Below are 26,410 nucleotides of genomic sequence, written 5' to 3' on the forward strand. Positions count from 1 at the left end.
TAAGAAAATTAGGTCCAAAAGTAAGTTGAATGGGGAACAAATATGAATTGGAAATCAATGTAAAAATTGTATGAGAGTAAAGACTAACTTTTCCGGCTGCTATTAAAGATAGACGGATGATTTTTTTGCGTGTGAAGATGACCCTTACTAAAGAGCATTCAGCATACAACTCTACTTTGTCCTTCGGTCTGTTTGTCTTGCCATGTTTTTATTTATTTATTTATAAAGGTTTCGTGATTTTCTGCCTGTCTGTCCTATCACACATATGTCCGCTTGTCCATCTACAATGTATTTATGCTTCACTCTCGATACTTATGGATGTTTTCATACTTGTTATATTCGTAGGTGGAACACAATCAGGCCTGATGCGGTCTCACTCCCTGGGCAGACACGAGTACAATGGTGAAAGGTTCGGATCCCGGCAAACTATTCAAATTCAGACCCGAGACAAATCTGCATATGGAAGAATAGGTAAGATTGTTTCCAGTATGGCTTCGAAACCGATTAATGTCGGCTGGAAAATCATGTATCGTATTGTATTATATCAACAAGGTCTTAAAGCAATAGGTTGATTCTAATTTCAATATTTGATATAAAAGATACAATTTAAGCAAAGAAAAATGTTTTAAAAATGTACATACATAAACAAACTTAATTAAGTTGCAAAATTTAAGTAGGGATTAGGCATTTGAAGAAAAAAATTTCTCAAACCATTCAGTCAGCCATGATTGACATAATTAATATCATGACCTTAATTTAAAGATTTTTAAACAACAGCCTTACGTTAACTTAATAACAGTACAACAAATTGATAAAATTGGCAGAATAGTTTAATTCAAAATTTTTTTTCTTAAGATGAATTATCCCTTCCTGTTGTTTATGTATGAAGTATATTTGTGACGTGATGCTGTTAAGCAATATATGACGACTTAAATGGTATGTCTTGTAAATTGCAAGATTATTTTTTTAAAAAGAATTATTAGATTGTATGGCTCATTCTAAGTAAGATTGTTTTGGATATATTACAAACCGAATTGGCTTACAAAATACATTGTTGTTAAGCAATATATAATTACTGGAATGTGGTATGGCTTGTAAATTGCTAGAATATTTTGGTAGATTTTCTAAATTAGAAAGAGGACAACAACCATAAAAGCGAAGCTTAACAAATAAGACGGACGACAGGTGACTGCAGTTTTGAAATTATATAATTGTTTTCCATTTTATAGTATGTCTTTAAATGACAACTATTTGATCTTATTCATGGTATGGCTTATTAATTGGAATATATTTTATTGCTGTTGAATCATGTAAGGAAAAATTTTTAATTTTCAATATAAAGCAATACATGAATAAAGACTTACATGGTTTGCTCATTCTTAGTAAGATTTTAAGCTGATATTTTAAACAACAAAAGTATGGCTCAGATATTGTTAAATTATGACACAGTGTCACTTTTAAAGGTCTTAGTGGACAAACGAACAGAAAAGCTTGCTAGAAATGCACCACACCTAAAGCCATAATGTACATATTGTGATGTAACGGCGTGGAAAAGATCTTTTCACAATAAGGAGACGTCGACACTTTAGACGTTTCTTTTGTCAATAGGCGGCTCCTTGGGTCCACAAATCTCATATCAATCACATCAATATTAAAGAAATATCAAGGGGTTCAAATTAACTGTGGTTTTAAGAATTATTATTACTTTAGGAACGGACTTAGGCTGTAATAATAATGATGGTCTATTGTAGAAAAACTTGTTAAGATTTTAATGATTATTTACGAACAGATATTTTGTTGTTGTGCTATTAGAAGATGTAGTGATAGACAGATAGACTTATAAATATGGACATACTAAGACAGTCATATACATGTTAAACAGTGGGGAAAAGTTGATAGATTAATAGATAAAAATATTTAGATGAGATAGGTACAGATTTGTAAAATGGGAAATAGATGCATGGACACAAATTTTTATAAAGATAAGTAGATATTAATATAAATAAAAGATATAGAATCAACGCGGATATTATGACAGGCGAAAAATTGTCGTCAATTTAGTTGCTACCATGGAAAATATTTATTGGTCAGTTCGTTCATCCAGTATAAGAAGACGTTCATCAAATGATGTAGTGAGACGGACGGACAGAGTGGCATAAAAAGAAGCTGTGATATTAAAAATATGCTGATCATTTAAAACAATTGTAAAAAATAAAAGGACTTGGTTGCCAGATTTATTTTATGGTTCATCCAAACTGAAAAATAGCCCAAAACATTACCTTCTACATATATATGCAGGTAAGCTCCTTAAAATGTTATTAATATATTTTTTAGCCGTTTTCAATATAATAAGTTTTTGTTTTTATATAATTTATTTCGAGTTAAACATGAAACAAACTATGAATTTATGTATTTATAAATGTTTATAATAGATAAATTACGAATTACGGAATATAAATCATGTACATTTGAAGTATGAGATATTATTTTTTTGTTTTAATAGAAACTCAAGAAAATCATTAAGAAAATCAGAATTTAGACCCATATTATTTAAAATTGATAAAGCAGATTTTACAACAAACAATGATTGAGAGAAACAGTTTAGAATGGTCCATCTTGATAAACATTCATCTTTACTAATTTTTAATGAGCGATCTTTGGCAATTAGAATTAGCAATGATAGTTGAAAAAATATTTCATTTTTAGCAAATATAGGGTACCAAACATTAAAAAGATAAAAATTTTCTTTGAGATAAATGAATTCAGGGTTATCATTATTAAAATAATAGTCTAAATATAAAGCAAGTGCATTTATAAAGAATTTTGGGTAAAGGCAAAAAAATAATGAATGTTCTATACTACTTTCTACATTACATAGATTACATTTGGTAGAGTCACTATGACCAAAAAGACCTAGTTTTCGTTTTGATACAAGAGTGCGGCATATTTGTTCAAAAAAGAAACTTTTAAAATATAGGGGTAGAGGAAGAGAGAATAATTTATTGAAACTCAATTCAAAAGACTCAGTGTCAGGGAAAAATAGACCATCTCTCAAACGAGTTTTTATTGCAGGATGTTGTTTTTTGAATTTATTTCTTAACATGATTTTGAAGTGTAGAGAAAATATTTGTGGATTAAAATTGTTTAGGTTAATGAGGGGTTTTCCTAAATTCATAAACTCTTTTTTGGTGACTACTGGAAAGTGGGATGCAATAGATTTCAAAACATTTAATTTATTAACTAGAGTAGTACATGCAGGGTTATTTGTTATTTTAGTATGTAGAGTAGGAAGTATGATAATTCTATCTCCAATTATTCTGTGGTCAAAAATATTTGCAACTGTAATGATATTATTTTGTTTAAGAAGGGAAATTTCATTTGATGATAATTTGTGTTTAAGCATAGAAGTAGAGGTTAATGAAATTTTTAAACAAGTGTTTTTATTAGTTTCCAAATCTTTTAAAAATGATATAATTTGATTAAAATATCTATCATTACAGTTAGGGTATATCGATTTAATGGAGTTCTTATTTTGAAGAAAAGTAGAGTAACCAAAGTTACTTAAAAGGTTATTTAAATCTACATGTTTGTGACGAAAAATAATTCCTAGAATTGAATTTGGATAAATAAAAGCATGATGTAGAGTGTTAAGTAAACTGGGAATAAAAATAGATAAACTTTGATTTTCTGGTTTAAAGTCTCTGAAAAAAGAATTCAATATAATAAGTTAAACACAACACCATACATTGGAATGAGAAAAAGAAATATTATTGAATAAAGTTTAAATGAAATATCATATACTAGCGGCTACGCCCCTGAGGCCTCTAGGGGCACTTGAGGAGGGGAGAGTCGAATTTGATAACTAAATTTAATATTTTAGATTATATAAGAAAAAGTAAAAAAAAAACAGACAAACATCCTGTTACTTTAGTATAAGGATTTAGAGAAAAACATAAAAAATAATACACAAAATTGAAATAAAAATGGCTAAAATACCCACGCCGACCTGAAAATATTTCACAAAGCGTGCAAAATGACTTTAGCAATTTTTAATGCTTTTTCTTGCCTTAAAATTCCAGAGAAAAAGGAAAAATTATTAATACTGACGATTGGATTATAACCGAAGCCTCTTTAAAGTCTACTAATAAAAGATTAAGAATAGGTACTTAAAGTTTCCAAGCCTACAAAGGAGAGAACAAGATTATTATCTTTGGTTACTAGTGTATTTTTCAGTCCAATTTCCCATCCCTCCCTAAGAATCAGAAGGGTTAATTTTGTTTAACAAAAAGGTCCGTGCTGAGTATTAAAAAGATGGACGATAAATTAATGTACATCCCCAATGATGATTTGCTAAAATACCACTTCTGTAGATTAATATTATGAATTTGAATTCTTTGAACACTCTCCTTAATGGATTAACCAATCAAAAGTTACTAAAGTCCCCAAAGTTGCTAACCCAACAAATAAGAAAACATTATTATAAAAATTTAAGGAATAGTGTGATAATTAGCCCGTTGTCCCCTCTCTCTCTCTCTGATTAATAAGACCTTACCACGCAATATTTTATCTTTTAGCTAAACTTACCAATTCCTAAATTCCTTTTTTTGTTGTTGTTTCAAATTCCTAATAATTGTGACATGAATACAAAACTGTGTTTGGGCTTCACACAGAAATAAATAATATAAACAATAAATTATAAATATAATTATAAATATTAAAGAACATGGCGGACAAAGAATTCTTGATTAAGACTTAATTACAATGTTTGAAGTGTGTGTATTTGTAAGGGTGGGATTGGGTTAGGTGTAAACCTCCCCTAATAATAATAAGAATAATAATAATAATAAGAAATTAGGTATGAATGCCTTCCTTTTTTTGCCTAACCAAAACTTACACCACCCTGACAAATCCCTGTGCACGCTACTAAATTCCTGTTGTATAAAGTAGTAAGGTTTTTGTTTAACGCTGAAGATCTCTTTAGTTACTTATTGGATTTGTTGTATTTTTTATGAAGGCCTTGTAAATGTATTGGGGAGGTTCTAGACTATTTCTCTGCTTGGGATGGGAGAAGCAACTAACTACTACACAAAATACTTATCCCTTTATAGGTTTTGTATTTAGAATGGGTTGAAAAAAAATCGTTTTGACATTCGGCATTCATATACAAATACAAATATTGATAAATTATTTTACAATTTGAACAAAAGATCGGACCTATTTAGCTTTGACAATCTCGATTCTTATAGAAATAACCAATAACTTTTCTCTTGCAGGTTTAACTGAACAATAATCCTAGTTTTTATAGTAATACACATAGTTCGACATGCAAATTTGCATTATAGCTTTTCTAGCTATTTTTTGGAGGGTGGCAAATGCTAGATGCGCATCCGCTAGTTTTAAAAGAACAAAATATTTATATCTGATTAATATTAAATTGAATGCTTTTTAATATTAGTTTAGGGATATATTTTACATTTTAACGACGTATTTATCATTATCTATTAATATATTGTATTGGCAAATCACGATTCTTTATGTTTCTCTAAAGAAATGTGCCTAAAAATATTAGCATTTCACAATCTTTATTATTTTAAGTTTTAAATATTATTTACGAATAACACTTAAAGCGTTTTATAAAACATAGACTCTCCCACTCTGTCTGTAAATAAAAGTGGTTTTGATATGTTACAGTCAATATAAATTTTGATAATTATTAGGTTATTGCAGGTATAAGTCAATGGCAATAAATAAAAATAAATAAAAAGTCAAATTATGCCCAGAGTTAATGATCCAACAAATGATAGAGCAGGATTAGTATTCTTTTAATCAATTTTAAAAAGCCCAATGTCCCTTCCCTCCCTGGATTTTGGATTAACTATCAAAATGAAGTCTAAGTGTTATGACTGTATGCGGCTTTATTTATGTTTAAATAGTTTACTAGGTCTTTTTTTATCGAAAATTTTGCTAAAATACAAAAATACTAATACCTTTAGTAAGAATAGGGGTCACCACTAATCACGGAGGAAGAGGACATTGGACTGGTCCCCAAAGTTTTATAATTTCTCATTTATAAGTTTAAAACTTTGGGTACTTTTGTCAAATCTTGATTGAGTTGTACAAACCTTGAGTGTCTAAACTTTTCTACCAACAGTTTTAATCTACAAAAGGGATATTATTATTCATCTTTATTGGGGGTGTTATTTGTTATCGTTCAGTGCCTTATCCCTCTTGTTCCCTGCCACTGATCATTCTTATAAGATTTATATTGGAGTAAAACACTAGAGGGGGAATTGAAGAGGTTAAATAACTGTATCTCCCCATCGCATTGATCTTGTGTCAACTTTTAATTGGGTCTTTGAAAATCAACCAATGGTGACGGGAATATTAACACAGCCAAGTAACAGAAAACAATTTGCTAGCAGACTAAAAGGTCATTGAAAAAGGGAGGCAGGCAGTTATCTGTATATACATATATACCATAGATCTATTGGATTTATAACTAAAATTTTTATTTTACTTCAGGAAGCAGCACTAACGGATTGAATAACGGTGGTACAAGCAGCCATATGAACGGTAGCCATGGTGCTAGCAATGGCTACAGACAGCAGTCAGCATCTGCGGACAGATATGGACAATCACACGGCAGCAGCAGCAACGGTGGAATGAGCAGGACTGAAGCCGACAGAAATGATTGGCTTCAAAGACAGCAAAGGAAAACAAAACAAAAATATTTTACAAAAAATTTGGATTAAAATTTTTTCAAGAATAAATAAGGGAATGGGAAGAAACATTGGGACAGAAAATAGACTTAAACCTTCCTAAATCAAATAAGAAGTTGCCTTATAAGTTAAACTCTACAATATTAAGAAGAGAGGTTTATTGTTTGTCCGTTAAGATCTGGCTAATCGCTGAGCCGATCAAATCTCCACTTCAAAGGGAGTTTCACATATGTCCCAAGGTGGATTTTGGCTATATTACTTTCTTCCCTCCCCTAAATGCTAGGGATGTAGCTGCTAGTTACTCAAATAAATTATGATATATTTTTGTTGCAATGCAATGCTATTAATTAAATTTTTGGATCATAACATCATTGCTTATAAAAATAGATATATGTAGAAGATCTAGATACATACTCTTTAAATCAGCCAAAATGAAAAAAGTAGAGGAACAATGCGGCCATATTATTGGTTAGAACGTATACATATTTTTGTACTATGACAGTTGTTTTTTCTTTTCATTCGGATAATGAATCAGCTATGAATAGTCGAATTTCTTAGGATAAAGCTTCGATTGGATGAATTATGACGAATTAAAATATCTTTGCGCGTTTATTGTAAAGCTTGTAACAAAATAATAAGACAACCCTACAAAGTTAGCTTTCGGGAAATTATATTGCCGAAAAATTTCGTTGCTTGTATTCTTTTTTGAACTAAATAATGACTATAAGTAAACAAAAGGGTATGTTTGCTAGAAATCTCTATTTATGTTTGCCGGATTTTATTGCCAGATTTAACATCTAGATTTTTATATGTATGCTTAGTACATTAATATTTAGGACATTAATAAATCAAAAAGCTAATCTGCTTCATAAAGCAATGTAATGAAAATTCTTGATCAAGAATTGAAGGGTAAAAGAACTTGCCTCATTTATTGGTAACGTGAAGGCTAGATGTTGTGAAGGTGTCGTGTTTGAGTCTGGACCCCACCACGTCATACAGGAGACGTTATACATGGTATATGCTGCTTCTATGTCAATAATACCTATGCATGCTCAAGTTAAGACTTTCACACAAATGTCTTGCAATTAAAGGGTTTGTCTGTTAGATAAACTCTACCTAATATCCCAGGAATACAGTTTTTAATTTTGGGGTAAAAGTATAATTTACAGCCCGATGTCGTCTTCCTCCCTCTATATTGGTGCCTTTTCTCTGATGTCTTAACCCTATCATACATGTAAATGTTGCTATACTTGTTACAAAGTTCTGTATCGTGAAATGTAAGGTTCATAAATCAATTCTCTTAATATGATTCAATGCAAGGTGTCCAATCGCATACGCAAAAGTCATCAAAGCTATTAAAATTAGTTTTATATACAGCAAAACTCTTTTTATTTTCTTATATTTTCTTTTTCGCTTTGGCTCCTAGACTGTTTTTTAATATTTGGAAATGGTTGTTTTAATAGATTATGTGTTTTCTAGGTGCATTATATCTAGAATGGATGACTCTTTTTTCTTAAAATAACCTAAAACCTGGCAATGATAAAGAATTCCTTGGCATTGTAGATCAAACGGTCAAGTAATTAAGAGAAAAATGCACACATACCAACTAAGCTTTTTAATATGAATTGTACTTATATGTATACGATTATTCAATTAAGGAATGACACATTTGTGAAAGTGATAAAACACCAAATTTCAAACCTAATGCAGTTCCAATATTCAATTTTACATTTTCTAAAATCCTTTTAAATTTCAATTTTATCCCTCTTTCTTTGAAGACCATATTTTATTAAATATAAATAAGTTAGTAGCTTAAAAATCCTTTTCTAGTAATGCTTCGAAACCGATTGATAAACCGTCAAATAAACCTACCACTTTTCAACTATTTTAAGAATACTCCCACCTTTCTCATCTTAGGCGTAACGTAAATCATGAAATAGTCTGGTTCTACAGATTTTTATTCTAACTATCACAGCAGTCTAGGTTATAAAATGAAAATTCAATGAAGAAATTAAAACAGAAAATCTAGATTGACAATACATAAAACAATAGATTTCTTGTTATACATCATGTACCTAAATGGATATAGAATAAAGGGGGATATATTGACAGGGAAAATTTGTACCTTTTACATGCATAAGGAAGATCGTCATATTTTGCAAGATTTTAAAACCTTAGTGTCAAGCTCCAACATTTTACTCAAGAATTAATTGTTTTGCTGACTTCAAAATGAAATTAAATTGTCAAAAGCCCACCATAAACAACTGAGATATTTAGAAAATAAAACATGCATTACGGATAAACATACACTCATACGGACAATCAAGCTTATAGATCACGCCTTTTGCTTTAAATGGCTATTTAAATTCTGCTAAATTTTTCTGACCTTAATGTACTACAAGACCTCAGAAACCGCCACAAAATCTATGAATAGAACTAAATTTCATTTTACCAAATAAGAGCATGAAAAAAATATACATAAAGCAAATTTGCTCCATTTTTGGTCATTTTTACAATGCCTCTTTAATTGGGTAAAATAGGTTTTTTTAAGCGTAGCTTTTTCATTACTAAGGTCGGTCCGGAGGTCAGTTCATTCGTATATTTTAACGTTAGAATAGGCAGTTTTTAATTGTCCTATCTATTTCAAACTTGACTCTATTTCAGATTACTGTTACTAATAGGTTAATTTCAAAACTCAATAATAAAGACGAATGTCATTTTTAAATTAAATGATATTTGGCTTTTTTTTGTAAACATAAGTTTCGAATATGGATTCCTAGGAACATGATATATGTTGGTTTAAGCAAAGCATCTCTATAATTTAGACTTAAAATTTGAGTATGTTGATAAGCAGCATCTTGTATTGAAGTAATTTAGGCATAAATTTATACTGAATATTTTAAGAACTTCTAAATAATATGGAAGATTAAATTCGTTGTTACATTATATTTATTAATGTTAATCAATGTTAAGAATGTGGTCATCCTTGTTTTTTATTTAACAATATGGTTTGTTTATTTAGAGAACACAAGTAAAAAATCATGTTAATATTTTGTGCTGTTATTATATCATCATAATTTTAAACTAAATAATTAGAATCGCTATTTATTAGTTATAAGGAATCTAAAATTGATTTTTTAAGTCGGCCATTCAGAGGAGCAAATAAAAGGCAAATTAAGAATAAAATTTAACAAATTTAAGTTGTTAGATTTTAACAAATAACAAGGACATTTTTGTTGATAGTTGAATTTTAAAAATAAATGACAATTTGATTTTTTTAAACAACAAAAAGAGAATCTATTTTCCTGAAACTCAAGTGTTATTGTTGTCCATTTTTATCAATTTATTTAAGTAACAGACAAAATGAATTTTGGAGTATCCCGACTGTTAATAAAAGGGCGTTACCCAGAAAAAATGTTGTATTATGTTATTCATCTAGAAAATTACTAAACAATGTTTTATACAAATATTTGATTTTACTTTATTAAATTTTGGAAATAGAAAGTAGATTTTTTAAATTTTTAAAAACTTTATGATATAATATTATATTAACGCAAAATATTTTTGAGAACAAACGTTCATAAGAATAACAGAATCTTAAAGGATTAGACCATTGACGAAAAATTAATGTACATTGTCATCTCAAATTCAAAAAAAATTATCACATCTATACATTAAAATTATTGGTTGATAAGTTTTAACCCCAAAAATCATTATTTGCTTAAAGTACCCAAAGTTTTAAGCTATCGAATGGGATATTGTGTATATAAAAGTATCACAATAGTTTATTCTTTTCTACAAAATTATAAAATTAGTTGGCATTATAAGCAAGAAACTTATTATTTTGAAGGCTAAATTTTTTACTGACTCTAAGCAATTTGTTCCATAAATATTCTTTTTTTAAGGGGAGGGGGGCTCAGACCACATAAAAGAAAAAGTACTATTAAGGGGCAAAAATTACTTTTGTTTTGTTTTAAACAGAAAGTTGTTGGAGAGAAAAAATAGCGGAGCTGGCAGGTCTAAGTCTAGTCATATGGTTCAGGTAGAGTATTTCTATTATGTCTTAACCCTGCGGGGGCCCTAATCTTGTGGGGCCACACGGTACCAAATAATAGCCTTACCTAACTAAATATAACTTTAACAAGTTTACACTCACCCTTATTTTCAATAAAATCGTTAAAATCCTCTGCAAATTATTTTTCTTGTTTTTAACGAGAAAAAAACATAATCTTAATCTTATATGTTATATGTGAGAAAAATAATCTTTGTGTCCGTTTGTTAGAATTTATTGGATAAGGCATTATTAAAAAAACAAAATTATATATATAATTTTAAATAAAATGCAAATATTTATAGAAAATATTTTTTAATTGTTACTGAGTATGACAATAAAAAAGGTAAAAATATGTGTTTTGTATGGAGCGAAAATCTTAGAAATTTTTTTTTGTTTTGAATGTCCACTTTATTCTTGAGTTTGCATGGCTAGCATATAGTGGATTACACGTTAAGTAAACTCTTGCACAAGGTTAATAGCTTTTAAATTCAAATATCAACCCAACAATTTGACCCTTTCAAAAACAGGGTTCTTTGAAAATTTGACCAATTTATAATTATGTGAAAATTTTATTGTGGAAAAATAAAAGATCTGACCTTATTTAAAACAGGGGTAATATTAAAAGGGAAAATTTATCCCTTTTGTGCTAAAAAAATTGGTCCATAAAAAATGATTTTTGAGTGAATATGAATAATTGTTAGTAAAAGTATCTATAAAAATGACTTAAATTCATTTTTTACTTCAGGAGTTAAAATCATCATTTGTTCAAATTGGAAGAAGTGAACCTTCAGATGGGTAAGCTTTTAATCTTCTCAAATCATTTATTTTTATGTTTTAATTTTTGAGAATTATAAATAGATACGGCACATTAAAATCAGATAAACAAGCCACTTCGCTTTTCAAAAAATTTACATTTACGTGGTTAGTTTTTACTAATTAGTAATTATACTTTTGTTCAGTTATGCCAGTGATGCCAACTCATTCCACATTTCTGATACATCAAGGTAGAATATAGAAATATTTAAAAAATTATATTAAACTTTGATTCACCCTGACTCTTAATGATTCTTAAGATGCCACGATTTCTAATATTTTACCCGAAGCCTTTATAGTGCGTTTAAAAAATGATATCATACTGGTCTACATTGGTGAATTAAGATGTATACTGGCTTGCGTTTGGTAATTTGTATTGTATGACGTCATTTGCTTATAGGCACTATAAAGAGCTTAATTTTACTCAACAGTAAGCTTTTATAGTGCGTTTAAAAATTGATATCATAGTGGTCTACAATGGTGAATTAAGATGTATACTGGCTTGCGTTTGGTCATTTGTATTGTATGACGTCATTTGCTTATAGGCACTATAAAGAGCTTAATTTTACTCAACAGTTAACTGAATCCTCATTCCTCATACAAGGCTTGACATCAATAGCATGCTTTATTACGGACAAAAGGCGTACTGACGAATGGACGGACGATAGATTTGAAATGAATGTAGAAAAGCTGGTTTTAACAAGATTTTTTTCTTTAATTTCAGAGAGTCAAGTCCGTCCAAAGTGTTTAACATCCCGGTGCAGATAGAATCAAGAGCTGTACCTCAGAATAATGTACATACAGTACACAGACCTGTACAATCAAATCAACCAATAATAACCAGGTATAGTACACTATAATAATGTACATACAGTACACAGACCTGTACAATCAAATCAACCAATAATAACCAGGTATAGTACACTATAATAATGTACATACAGTACACAGACCTGTACAAACAAATCAACCAATAATAACCAGGTATAGTACACTATAATAATGTTCATACAGTACACAGACCTGTACAATCAAATCAACTAATAATAACCAGGAATAGTACACTATAATAATGTTCATACAGTACACAGACCTGTACAATCAAATCAACTAATAATAACCAGGAATAGTACACTATAATAATGTTCATACAGTACACAGACCTGTACAATCAAATCAACTAATAATAACCAGGAATAGTACACTATAATAATGTTCATACAGTACACAGACATGTACAATCAAATCAACTTATAATAACCAGGTATAGTACACTATAATAATGTTCATACAGTACACAGACCTGTACAATCAAATCAACTAATAATAACCAGGAATAGTACACTATAATAATGTTCATACAGTACACAGACCTGTACAATCAAATCAACCAATAATAACCAGGTATAGTACACTATAATAATCTACATACAGTACACAGACCTGTACAATCAAATCAACTAATAATAACCAGGAATAGTACACTATAATAATGTTCATACAGTACACAGACCTGTACAATCAAATCAACCAATAATAACCAGGTATAGTACACTATAATAATCTACATACAGTACACAGACCTGTACAATCAAATCAACTAATAATAACCAGGAATAGTACACTATAATAATGTTCATACAGTACACAGACCTGTACAATCAAATCAACCAATAATAACCAGGTATAGTACACTATAATAATCTACATACAGTACACAGACCTGTACAATCAAATCAACTAATAATAACCAGGAATAGTACACTATAATAATGTTCATACAGTACACAGACCTGTACAATCAAATCAACCAATAATAACCAGGTATAGTACACTATAATAATGTACATACAGTACATAGACATCTACAGTTTCTTTAGTAGCGAAGATAATCTATAACTCCCCTTGTCTGTCTATCCAACCGTCAGTCCGTTATTCTGTAAGTCGTTCAGCCTGTCAGTCCGTATCTCTATGAGGGAAATGTGAATTACTCTTTTTGAGCAGACATTATAAGCACATTTTTTATATATTTTTCTCTCTCTAGGTTTGGTGATTTTTACACAATTCCTATAATTTAATTTTGTTTCAGTTCAATGAATAACAAGTCAAGAATGGAGGAGGTTGATAATACGTCTATCTATTCAAGTGTCAAGAAACAATCAAGTAAGTTAAGATAGATATATAAGAATAGAAAAGGTTGATAATACGTCTATCTATTCAAGTGTTAAGAAACAATCAAGTAAGTTAAGAAAGATATATAAGAATAGTAAAGGTTGACAATACGTCTATCTATTCAAGTGTTAAGAAACAATCAAGTAAGTTAAGATAGATATATAAGAATAGAAAAGGTTGATAATACGTCTATCTATTCAAGTGTCAAGAAACAATCAAGTAAGTTAAGATAGATATATAAGAATAGAAAAGGTTGATAATACGTCTATCTATTCAAGTGTTAAGAAACAATCAAGTAAGTTAAGAAAGATATATAAGAATAGAAAAGGTTGATAATACGTCTATCTATTCAAGTGTCAAGAAACAATCAAGTAAGTTAAGATAGATATATAAGAATAGAAAAGGTTGATAATACGTCTATCTATTCAAGTGTTAAGAAACAATCAAGTAAGTTAAGATAGATATATAAGAATAGAAAAGGTTGATAATACGTCTATCTATTCAAGTGTTAAGAAACAGTCAAGTAAGTTAAGAAAGATATATAAGAATACAAAAGGTTGATAATACGTTTATCCATTCATGTGTTAAGAAACAATCAAGTAAGTTAAGATTAATAAGTTGATAAATTTAAGCTTTTTAAAGTGCCTATAAAAATGACGTTATACTGACTCACCATTAGTCAATTAAAATGTATATTGGCCTACCATTGGTTATATAGTCTGTGTATTGGCCTATTTTTGTTAAATGTATTGTATGAATAGCTTCTATAAGATATTGAAAATACAACTACTTAACTATGTTATAGAAAAAAACACTGATGCATAAACATTTATGCGTTTTTAGTACTGTTTTAGAAATTGTCCCCCCCAAAAATTAAAATTCTTAAACTCCCCTCTTAAATTTTTAAAGTACGTATTAATTAAATTTCTCATTTGTAGGCATAAGCCGGCAGATGTCAGAGAATTCGTATGACCGCTGCAGACCCTCCCTGCAACCAAGGAACAGGCATGAGAGCGAGAGCGAAGCCGAGCTGGAACATTTTAGGTAAACACAGGAATGGGACATTGGACTGGTATCAAAAGTATTATAATCACGCTACTTTATTACAGTTAGGGAGTTGAATCCATTTTTATAGAAGCAGAAACATAATCTATGATTATGGTTTGGACCCTCTGAAACTGTAATCTACCCTTCCACTTTCCCCTCTCTTGGTGAAGATATCTTCAACACCGATACGATTTTTGAAATGTAAGATTCCACTTTCAATAGAGGCGAAACTGGAATCATACATTCATGTTTACATATCAGTGTATTCATAAACATTGATTTCCTTATTTATATCGACATAATAGTAATGTATCATTCTACTTTCAATAGAGACAAAACTGGAATGATACATTCAAGATAACATATCATATATTTAAATCGACATAGTAGAAATTGTACATATTAGTTAGTTTTTTTTATATTTTTATTAGTTTGAAGTTTTTAAGAAAAAAAAGGACCTAAAATTAAAGGTTGCTAACACTTAACAATCAGGCCCATTTCCGGACCTTAATAGTTCAACGCTCCCCCCCCCCCCCACATATCATCTCAAAAAAATTGTGCATGTTCCCTGTTAAATAATAAATTTCCGACTTTAAGTAAGACAAAGTCATTTTTTGCTTACTTCACCCCTTCATTTAACAACTTTCTTTTTAAGGTTAATTAAAATGTTAAATAGATGTAATTTCCTTATTTTTGAAGCTAGAACAATTTTTTCAGAAAATGTTTATCTTAAAGAAAATTTTATATTAGAAATCTCAAAACATAAATTTTCTTATTCGTTTGCTTAACAACTTTGGGGACTTTTACTGAATTTTGATCTACTATATATCTATAATACAAAGTAGAATGATGTCTTTCTGTCTATCTGTCTGTCCATCCGGCTGTCCCTTAAGATCTCAGTAACAACTGAACCGATCAGATTCTACTCTTCAGGGTATATACCTATTGGTCCTGTTGTGGTTTTAAGCTATTTTCTTGAGGGGTGGGAAACCCCAACCCCCCCAAAAATGAAAATTCCCCCCCCCAAAAAAAATATTCTGGTGATGCTTATAAATTATGGGCGCAGCACCAGAATTTTATTTTTTTATTTTTTATTTTTTAAATTTTTTTTAAAAATTACCTCATGGGGCAAAGCTCCTAGAGGCTAGGGGCGAAGCTGCTAGTACTTAATAACCTAACCATTCAAAATCCAATAAAAGTCCCCAAAGTTGTTAAGCCATCCAATAAGAAAACGTTATTGTAAAACTTTGGGGACTAGTGTAATAAACAGTCCATTGTCCACCTCTCTCTATTCTAGTTCCCAAAGTTTTACAATAATGTTTTTACTTATGTTTGCTTAACATCTTTGGGGACTTTTACTGAATTTTAATTGGTTAGTTAATTTAGTATAGTGTCGAAACGTTTTAACCACTGATGGCAAATTACAGTAGAGGTATTTTTGGGAATGTACATCCATTTATTGGCTATTGTCTTAAACCCATCAGATCCCTGGTGGCGATAAACTTGAATTAAAGTACCTAGAGGTTTTGGACCAGCTAGGAAGGTAATTTCAGTCCTATGTTCCCTACCTCCCTGGGTACAATAAAAGTTGTATATAGGGAGGGAAAAATGGACGAAAAATTAAATAAATTCTGTCTATAATAACATGAGAAAACAGAATGAGAAGGACAGTAGCACCCTGTAATCGATATCAGAAAGTCCTGAATGTCCATTTAAAACATTTGACGAAGCTTTTTATATACAATATAAATTGATAAGATACATACAAAATGTTATTGCTTCTAACTAAGCGACGTTTTCTACAAAAAGGGTTGGTAGAAGTCTATATGTATGTCTAAAAAAATCACTCTTATGGTTTGCAGGTTTCTATAACTATGTCTTAATAATAATGACTATAATAAGGGAGGGTTTAAATTTCAGTAGTACCCAAAGTTTTATAAACATTTGTTGGATTTATAAATTTGTTTACTTTTATTTAATCTTAATTGGTTGATGAAAACTGGCATTGTCAAAACTAAACAGCCAAGATTAGTTGTTTATTGCATCTGTTTTTCCAGTTTTGTTAGCTCTGAAGGGGCGAAGGCCCAGTCTAACAAAACTGGTGTTCATATTACAACTTTTTACTTTACTATTTGTAGAAAAATGTCTATAATACAATACAATACATGGTTTCAAGTATGGATTAGACGGGTCTGATCCAGCGGATATTAATTGGTTTCGTAGCCATACTGGAAAATCATAAAAAATCATGGACAGAATGACGGACAGGCAGAAAAGTGAATTGTAGAGTACCATCGCTTTTTATTCTTTTTTAGTTAGTATTCGTATCCAGAGAGGGAGGAGACAACTGACTGCTTATTACAATAGTAAACAAAGTTTTACAACAACAATTTCTATTCATTGGCTTTGGGGATTTTTACTGAATTTTGATTGGTTGATTAAATTGTGCTTATAAATGTTGGAACCACTAATTTTTATCTACAGAAGGGGTTATTTAGAGCGTCATCATTATGGATGTGCATTAATTTATCGGCCATTGTCTTATCTCTTTATATCCCTGATATGTTTCATAATTTTATTTGTTAGCTTTGCTTAAAGGGACTGTGAACGAGAAAATTTCTCATCAGATTATCAAACCTTAACATCATCTCATTAATATAATCTCAAATATAGGGCAAAACTGTCTCTCGTTCTTTAAAAAACGGCTTTTTCCGAAAATTTTAACTATGCCTAGTTTGGGGAAAAAATTTCCGGACTATATAAATGTGCAGTTGATTGTCTTTTTTCCTCCTATAGCTAAAACTAAACTTTTTTACATAGTTCTCTATTTTTCCTAACGGTTGAGCTGGCTTTTAACAATATCCTTGCTGTAAACCAATGTATAGTTACTTAAAAATTGATAAAATAAGTAATATTTTTTATTGCAAACCAAATACAATACAAAGCTAGAAACAGGTTATTTTATTAGTATCCAAGTAACTTTAGATAGCCCATCTCTCCCCCACCTTTAATTACAAATTTGTAAATAATAAAGGTGCAATATTTCTTTATAAACAGTCTGATAAAAGTGTAAACTGATTCTTCAAAGTGGGTTATTTATTGTCCATTACAATAAAAAAGAATATCATTATTTTAAATAACCTATGAGATTCAACCCTTTGTAGACTTTGAGGTATTTTTTGTCAATAATACAAATTAAACCCATTAGTGACAAACCGGGTATTAAAACCCGGTTCCACCCGGTTCCAGAAAATCACAAAAATAACCGGTTTCCAGTCTTCAAATTGCATCATTCTCAGTATGAATCCCCCCTCTACTACCCTGGTTTTCATTTCCCCATGGAGCAGGCAGTTTTGCTTACTTCCGTTTGCTGGTATAGCTCAACAAAATTTGAAAACCACGAACATTTTGGTGAATTCAAAATACCCTTTCTAACTTTTTTGTTTGTATAGTAAAGTTGCTGATTTTTTTGTGAAATCTAAAGTTTATTAACAAGTACATCTATTTGTGAAATCGTTTAATTCAAATTACTATTTTTTATATGAATTTTTTATCGTTTTTTTACGCCCTATTATGACCCGGTTCGGCATGGTCATAAATACCCGGCAGTTTTAAAACCCGGCTCGGTTTTGGTTTTATTACCCGGTTTTAACTTTTCAACCATTAAATATTTGTTTATGATTTTATTATTCTTGAGCCACCCTAATAAGTATACCCTAGTAATCTCTATATGTGTCCTCCAATATTTTTATGCTCTTTTTCTGATATTTATCACCCAATTTTTATATGTTCTTTTTTTGTAGTGTGTGTGTTTTAAAACTTCGACAAACGGGCTTTTTTAACCAAAAAGGGTGGTACCTATAGCCAAAACACGAAATGTGATATAAGTCGCTTCGTATATTACTTGTAGCTCTATAGATTACATGAGGTTATGTAGTTTTCAATTACGGATGGTATCAAAGTTCTAAAAAGTGTTCATCTCACTTTGGGCATTCAAAAATTACATTTTTCATTTTTTTGTCAAAATAACAGGGTATTTAGAAAAAAACGGGTTTTAATGCCAGCAGAAACCGCCCAAAACGGGTCTCAATGCCCGTTGGGCATTTATGGCCATGCCGAATCGTTTTTTTTTGCAACTTTCCTGTGCATGCCACTAGAGCAAAACAAAATAATTGGAATTCTGTTTTGACCATTATAAAGCTTCCCTGAGATTTTCAGCTTGATCGGCCCATAAAAGTGGCGCTCGGCACTAATGGGTTAAGATAGATCTTTATTACCTAATTACTACGTTATAAAAAAACTAATTGGCAATTTTATATTACAAAATAAATTCCTTAACAGTAACTGAATTGTTTCAATTGTTATATGACAAGTTAAACACCCCTACAAACATTTTAAGAAACAAAAATGTTCAGATTTTCCTTGTTTTTTCCTTTTTCCCTCCAAAAATACCATAAAATCAATGCATTATTTCTAAATATTTTTGTTAATAGGACGTTTTTGGTTGATCAATGTAGTGAAATGTGCTTAGAAAATGTTACGTTTTTATAATCAGATGAGAAATTTTTACGTTCACACTCCCTTTAAGTGAAAGCTTTTCATTACATTAAGTTTTAAGTCTTAAGTATGTGTTATAACATATAACATAGGCCAAAGTTAAACTTTATCTTTACCTTTTAGTGCTAACTTACACGGTGAGAGATTACTAGGGAAATATTACGATGAAATAAATTGAACAAAAAAATTACAAATATATACAATTGAATTAATTAATAAACGACTTTCTTAAAATAATTTTGATTACTCATTTGATACACTTTTAAAAGTATTTTTTTAAATAAACAAAACATCTTTTATAAAAGGCTCTTTGTATGTTTTGTTTAATTAATTAAGAATATACAACAATGTTTAAATTATATATAAAATCTATGCTTTTTTTCACATTTGACATAATTTTAAACTAGTATGGTACATTTCTATTATGTCGATGTTAAAAAAGTAATGGAAGATTACAGAAACATAGATATTAAAAATGTAAACCATGATTCCAGTTTCGCCTCTATTGAAAGTGGCATCTTACATTTCAAAAATCGTATCGGCGTTGAAGATATCTTCACCAAGAGAGGCAAAAGTGGAATCTTACATTTCAAAAATCGTATCGGCGTTGAAGATATCTTCACCAAGAGAGGGGAAAGTGGAAGGGTAGATTATAGTTTTAGAGGGTCCAAACCATAATCATAGATTATGTTTCTGCTTCTATAAAAATGGATTCAACTCCCTAACTGTATTAGTTGGATTTAAAAATAATTTTTTAACCAATAATTGAAAATATAGAAGGGGTATTTTTGTTTTCATCATTCGGGATTAATAACAATTTATCTTTATAAATTATTATTTTATTCATTTTGTTTAAAGTAAAGTACCGAAATATTAAGATCTCGCAAATGACTAGAATATGGAAATACTTTTTCACTAATATTTTTTACTGTTTAGGAATGGATTTTCTTCGTCTATGTCTATCAATGGAAGCAGGTATTGTTTTTCAACTAAACAAAGATCATGCCAATTGCAAACCTTCTTCCCATCCATTTGCACTAGTTCTACCTTTCATACCCACATCCATTTGGATTCAACCCAAATCAAGTTTTTCCCCGGGTTGGCCCTGACAAAAATTGAGCTTGTTATAATTATGAGTTAAATACAATTGCTAAATTACAGCCCCTGTAAATAAAACAGAAGGCCTCTTAATATTTTTATTTCAACTGTTCTATTAATCAAAAATAATTATAATTTAGTCAAAACATTTTTGTCTCGTACAAGAGAATAATATGAATTGATAGAAGAATACTTTTTGACTATTGAGTAAAACAATAAAGGTAGAATGGGTTAAATAACTGTATGTCCCCTTCCCAAGGACCCTGTGCCGACTTTCAATAAGGTCTTTGAATTAGCCTATAGCGTCGGGAATATTAACTTCGCCAAGTCGCTACAAAATAGACAAAAAAGGTCCCCAACAGAAGGAATCCAGGTAGTTGTGTGGTTATACATCTATCCTATAGATTTATTATAATGACTTGACTGGCAATAAAATTAAAAAAAAAATATTTAAATTTTAGACCAGAAACGCCTGGATTCCCAGTAACAGGAACACCACTTTTTAATCAGTCCACAAACACACTGCCACCAAAAAGTCCAGGTAGCTTTTTTTCTATTTAAAAATATTATTTCACCAAGATAGAAATAACTTTATGGGTATTTTTAGTATCGATCGAAGCTATTCTATAATTCACTGTGTCTTTGACAGTCGCAAAAAACATAAAGATTTAAGTTTCGTGATTTTCTAATGTTTGATAATCACATTTTCTGCCTCTTTTTCTTTATTAATGACTTCTAAACATCTGCTCAATGAATTACTTTATGAACAAGTATCTATAATTTCTATATTTATTATTTAGGATTATTTGGTTCTCGTGTTAACAGCAGGTTTGATTTGACCGGCAGATCTGGCTCACCAGCAGGTAAACGTTATGGCATATGATAATATGTTTACTACCCTAGGAAAATGGGGATAGATGCCACAGCTTTTGGCCTACCTATTATATTCATAGCAGAGGGAAAGAGAAAGGAAAGGGAGAAAGAAACCCCCTAGAAAAGAGATGGGGTATAGGTTATTTCCTGACGTCAATAGAATAGGTAGGGCAAAAGCAGTGACTGACATCTATCCCCATTTTAGTAGGGCACTTTAAACAAGCTACTATACGATAGAATCGCTCTTTGTATGTAATAATCTTGTCATTGATTTTTAAGTACATTCTTAAAGATAGCAATCTTTATATCTTTTTCATACTAAGATAATATAATATTAGGGCATCTGATTATCATTTAATAGGCACAAAGATCTAAAGTAATACTATAATGGAAACTAGCGGCTTCGCCCCTAGCCTCTAGGGGCTTCGCCCTATATAGTTTTGGGAAGTCAACCCTCCTTAATAGAAATATTCAAAAAATTATTCTTTGTTTAATTACTCTGTGGTAAAATTAAACCCAGGTTGTGCGCTTTAAGCACAAAAATTTTAATTTGTACAAATTAAACCCAGGTTGTTTGCCGTATACACAAAAATTTCAATTCGTAAAAATTAGACCTAGGTTGTTCGCATACACAAAAATTAAAATTAAAAAAAAATATTTTGATTTTTTTTTCTGGGGGAGGGATTCATGGGGGCTTCGCCCCATGTTGCAGTGGGGTTCCCCCACCCCAATTACTGGTTTTTGTTTAAAAAAAATTTAAAAAAAAAAAATTTGGAAGTGGGAATTTTTTTATTTTTGGGGGGGTTGGGGTGTCCCACCCCCCAAGAAAATAGCTTAAAACCACCAGAGGACCAGTAGGTATATTCCCAGAAGGTTAGAGCCCAATTTGATCAGCAGTTACTGAGATTTTACAAAAAATGTAAAAAAAAAATTTTGGGGGTTGGAATTTTTTTTATTTTTGGGGGGGTTGGGGGTGTCCCACCCCCCAAGAAAATAGCCTAAAACCACCACAGGACCAGTAGGTATATTCCCTGAAGAGTAGAATCCGATCGGTTCAGTGGTTACCGAGATCTTAAGGGACAGACAGACAGACGGACAGACAGACGGACAGACGGTCAGACGGACAGACGGACAGACATCAAGCTACTTTGTATTATAGATTAAATTTATGTACATCCCAATGAAAATGATTAAAATACCTTTTATTGTATAAAGTTATTGGTTAATAATAAACTTCTAGTTTGGAACCCCCACTAATCAAATTCAATAAAAGTACCCAAATAAATATGAATGTACTTATCAAACTAGCGTCCATTGTCCCCTCCCTCCCTGCATAAAGATTTAAGTTTGTTTTTGCCGTGCTACTAACATAATATTTTTATGTTAAGGTTCCATGTATCAGGGGGATAATTATTTCTCCTCCAGAAGGGGAAGTGTTTCATCTGAACCTACAGATGTCCCTCATAATCAGGTAGATATCTGTCTGTCTGTTCGTCTGTCTTTCTATCTGTATGTCTGACCGTCAGTCTTTCTATCTGTCTGTCTGTTTATCTGTCTGACTAATTGTATGTCTATCTGTCTGTCTTTCTGTCTGTCTATCTGTCTGTCTTTCTGTCTGTCTATCTGGCTGTCTTCCTATTTATCTATACTAGCGGCTTTGCCCCTAGACTCTAGGGGCTTTGACCCAATAGGTAATTAAAGAAAAAAAAATGATTACCTCTGGAGATGCCTTCACAAATTTTAAATAATTGAAGAAAAAAAATTAAAATTAAGTACCTGATGAGAAGCCCCCACTTAACCACTAATTTACAAAAAGGGGGGTGGTATTTTTGGGGGGGTGTCCAACCCCCCAAGAAAATAGCCTAAAACCACCACTTTATATCCATGTTTTTTCAAGAATAGAAATTGTCTCAAACTGATGTCAGAAATAATTAGGTAGATATCTAACAGTATGTCTGCATGCCTTTCTATCTTTCTATCTATCTATCTATCTATCTAGGTGAAGTTAGTACGAGACAATCATAAGTTCTGGTATAAGAAGGATATATCTCGAGACGAGGCTATTAGTATTCTCAACACACAGCCTCCAGGTTAATATAAATTTCTATGTCTGTTACTAGCGGCTGCGCCCCTAGCATGTAGAAGCTCTGCATAAAAAGGGCAAGAAAAGCAAAATAATGGACTGAAAACATCAAACAAATTATATCAGCTCAAAACAATCCGGCCCTATGTAAAGCTTCCATAAAATTAAGAACTCAATTTGTCCAGTAGACTTTGGAAGGAGGAAGGAGGGGGGGGGGGCGGTCGACCCTCCATTTGTGAGTTTTTTTTAAAGGGTTATTTTCTATGAGCAATTTCTCCCCCATAGTTTTAACCTTCCCTGGACCTATAAAAAGCTATGAATGTAAAATATTACATATTGGTTTAGCAGTTTGCGAGATTCTTCACTAAAGTATATTCTGAATTCACTACTTTACTTCATCCGAAAATTTAAAACTGATAAGAAAAAATTTTGAATGAAAGTAAACAAATGAAATATATGATTTTATTTTAGGAACCTTCATCGTGCGTGATTCCAACAGTTTCCCAGGAGCTTTTGGTCTAGCTCTCAAAGTGGCCACCCCTCCACCCAACAAGGGTGATAAGGTAATTTTTAACTAGGGTACACTTCACATTTTAGATACCATCCCCCAAAATTGTTTTAAAAAAACCTCCCCAGGACACAAATAAAGCTTCACTGCCACATCGAAAAGCAGTTCGAGATCGCTAAAGGCACTTTTCTTTTGATAGTTTTCTGATTTGTTGATACCTAGTTCAACCTAGTTCCGGGATATTAGGTTGAAAATATCCATCAGACAATTAACTCTTTGCCTGGAAATTCTAACTGTGCATGGTAATGAGTTGCGCCTGTTTTGGGCCAAGGCATTCTACCTAGTCTAAGTATTAATATCGCACATCTGACATTTCAGCAATAGGAACTATTATAAACGTCTCCTATAACCTACCGGACGACGAGCGGATGCACTATATGTTGAGCACTGTCTGATTTGCTGAGCTTCTTTTTTATTGATGTTATCATCCTTGATATTGTCTAGGATGGAAGCAGTGAGCTGGTGAGACACTTTCTTATTGAACCAACTTCAAAGGGAGTCAAATTAAAGGTATGACTTTAGATCATTTTGTTTTTAGAAAATGTAAATAATGTTTTAAATATGTTTCTAGTATGGCTTCGAAATCGATTAATATCCGCTGGATTAGAACCGGTTCTGAGCAATGCTGAAATATAATTTATGTCAGACACTTTTCCACCAATTATTAGAATAGAAATAATAAAATTAAAAGCAATTTTGTTAGCCCAGGCCTTCGGGGCTTACAACTGGTTTTAATCTTACAATTTTTTATTATAATATTCGCGAAAAGCTGTCTATATTACGATGCGATTAATAGATTTTATTAAAAAAAACAAGGTTATTCATATTTAAAAAAAATATATATATTACTTCGCGAACTAGATCGATAACATTTAAGTTGTCAACGCCAATTTTCTACCCTCCTTTGAGAAGTACTTTTTTGAACACTTACATTCCTTGAAATGGATATAGAATAAACGTGGATATTTTGAGAGAGGAAAGCTAAGCTAAGAAATGATAATAGATTTAAAATCGCGACTATCCAAATAAACATCACTTAAACGAGAAACAGTAATATATAACTTTACTTATTTTACAGGGCTACAGTAATGAACCAGTATTTGCCAGCCTATCAGCTCTCATATACCAACATACAGTAACACCACTAGCTCTACCATGTAAACTAGTTATACCTAGTCAAGATATAGGAGGTATACTTTTATTTACAAACTTATCAATATACCACATTTCCCTTACACATACATACTATTCCTAATATCAAGTCTTATATACCAGCATACATTCACACCATTTGACCTATTCATGTCAAGATAATGGTGGTATATATTATACTTACTAATATACCAAGACATTTCCCTTACTTTGAATTGTTAATATTATTTGCTTTGCAAATTAACTTTGTTAAATTTACATCCAAATCACAAGCTTAATATCTGGATGATAAACAATTCCTGTTAGACCATATAGCTATTATTATTACCTTTAACATAAAACAAACTTTTTGGGGGGGAGGGGGTCTCTTTTTATGCAGATACTTTCTCCATTTGAAAAAATTAAACATGAGAATGAACAACCCAAAGCATTCTTGTAAAAACAAATAGGTACAACTTATTTTTTTGCTTTGTTTGCAGGTGGTAAAGGTGAGACAGGAAGCCCAGAGATGACCCAGTTGCTGCAGTATGGAGCTGCATGCAATGTCTACTATCTATTCACTCAAGATACTGATCTGTTAACTGGTCCACAGGTACTGTATCTAAATCATTATTGGTGTGAAACAAGGATTATTTATTTTATGAGAAAGAAAATATCCTTAAATAGGAAAAGGATAAAATAAGTTTGCATAAAAAAATATTTTGAACAAGTTACAAGTAGGAGGACAAAGTGACTGAAAAATCAAGCTTGTGACGTCATAGAAATTAGGTAGAGGAGAAGAGAAGTTGGAAACCCTAAAAAAGAGATGGATAATCCCTCATTTTATGACGTCACATGGTTTTTGAGACCCCTACAAGTTACATGGTGGAAGAAAGAACATATCTCTGTGGGTATAGAGTGTGTGTTTAGATAGCTAGGTATCTAGACATCCAGGGACTCTAAATCTTTTTCTTCTTCTGTTATTTTGAAAGCTAGATTTAACAAAAAATGTAACTTTGGCAAAAAAAGACACCATATGAATTTAAAGTAACATCATTTCATTATGATTTCAGGCAATGAGAAAAACAGTTTCGCAGCTAATTTTGACCAGACCTGTTCCCGTCCCAACTACTATTCACTTCAAAGTTTCAGGTATTTTTAAAGTGAATAGGGGATTGTTGATTTGTTCTTTTTTACTTATTTAATTGAGTATCTATATTTCACTTATCAGCTTATATTACAATTTGAAAAGGTATACTATAGTTTTGTTATGTTAGACTACCTTTTGAGCTTAT

The 26,410-nt window shown here is 31.1% G+C and overlaps 1 protein-coding gene across 5 annotated transcripts in view; it reads left to right on the forward strand.

Annotated features, from left to right (window-relative positions):
• by (focal adhesion protein tensin) overlaps positions 1–26,410 on the forward strand; it is a 102,676-nt gene that overhangs the window by 73,727 nt on the left and 2,539 nt on the right. The window contains exons 6-24 of one of the 5 annotated variants that reach the window (XM_080169335.1): positions 346–471; positions 6,523–6,710; positions 10,699–10,761; positions 11,519–11,568; positions 11,733–11,777; positions 12,311–12,430; positions 13,676–13,706; positions 13,783–13,825; positions 14,697–14,802; positions 20,299–20,337; positions 20,922–21,001; positions 21,261–21,323; positions 22,722–22,804; positions 23,333–23,423; positions 23,888–23,979; positions 24,429–24,494; positions 25,063–25,174; positions 25,616–25,728; positions 26,189–26,267. In XM_080169335.1, the coding sequence (XP_080025461.1) occupies positions 346–471; positions 6,523–6,710; positions 10,699–10,761; positions 11,519–11,568; positions 11,733–11,777; positions 12,311–12,430; positions 13,676–13,706; positions 13,783–13,825; positions 14,697–14,802; positions 20,299–20,337; positions 20,922–21,001; positions 21,261–21,323; positions 22,722–22,804; positions 23,333–23,423; positions 23,888–23,979; positions 24,429–24,494; positions 25,063–25,174; positions 25,616–25,728; positions 26,189–26,267 (1,590 nt within the window). Of the gene's footprint in view, positions 1–345; positions 472–6,522; positions 6,711–10,698; positions 10,762–11,518; positions 11,569–11,732; positions 11,778–12,310; positions 12,431–13,675; positions 13,750–13,782; positions 13,826–13,858; positions 13,902–14,010; positions 14,054–14,238; positions 14,282–14,696; positions 14,803–20,298; positions 20,338–20,921; positions 21,002–21,260; positions 21,324–22,721; positions 22,805–23,332; positions 23,424–23,887; positions 23,980–24,428; positions 24,495–25,062; positions 25,175–25,615; positions 25,729–26,188; positions 26,268–26,410 lie in introns of all 5 variants that reach the window. The other 4 variants (XM_080169337.1, XM_080169336.1, XM_080169338.1 and 1 more) reach the window with 4 other exon arrangements.

This window comes from Acartia tonsa, chromosome 8 (assembly GCF_053477335.1).
Source record: "Acartia tonsa isolate MP-2025a chromosome 8, ASM5347733v1, whole genome shotgun sequence".
NCBI lineage: Eukaryota > Metazoa > Arthropoda > Copepoda > Calanoida > Acartiidae > Acartia > Acartia tonsa.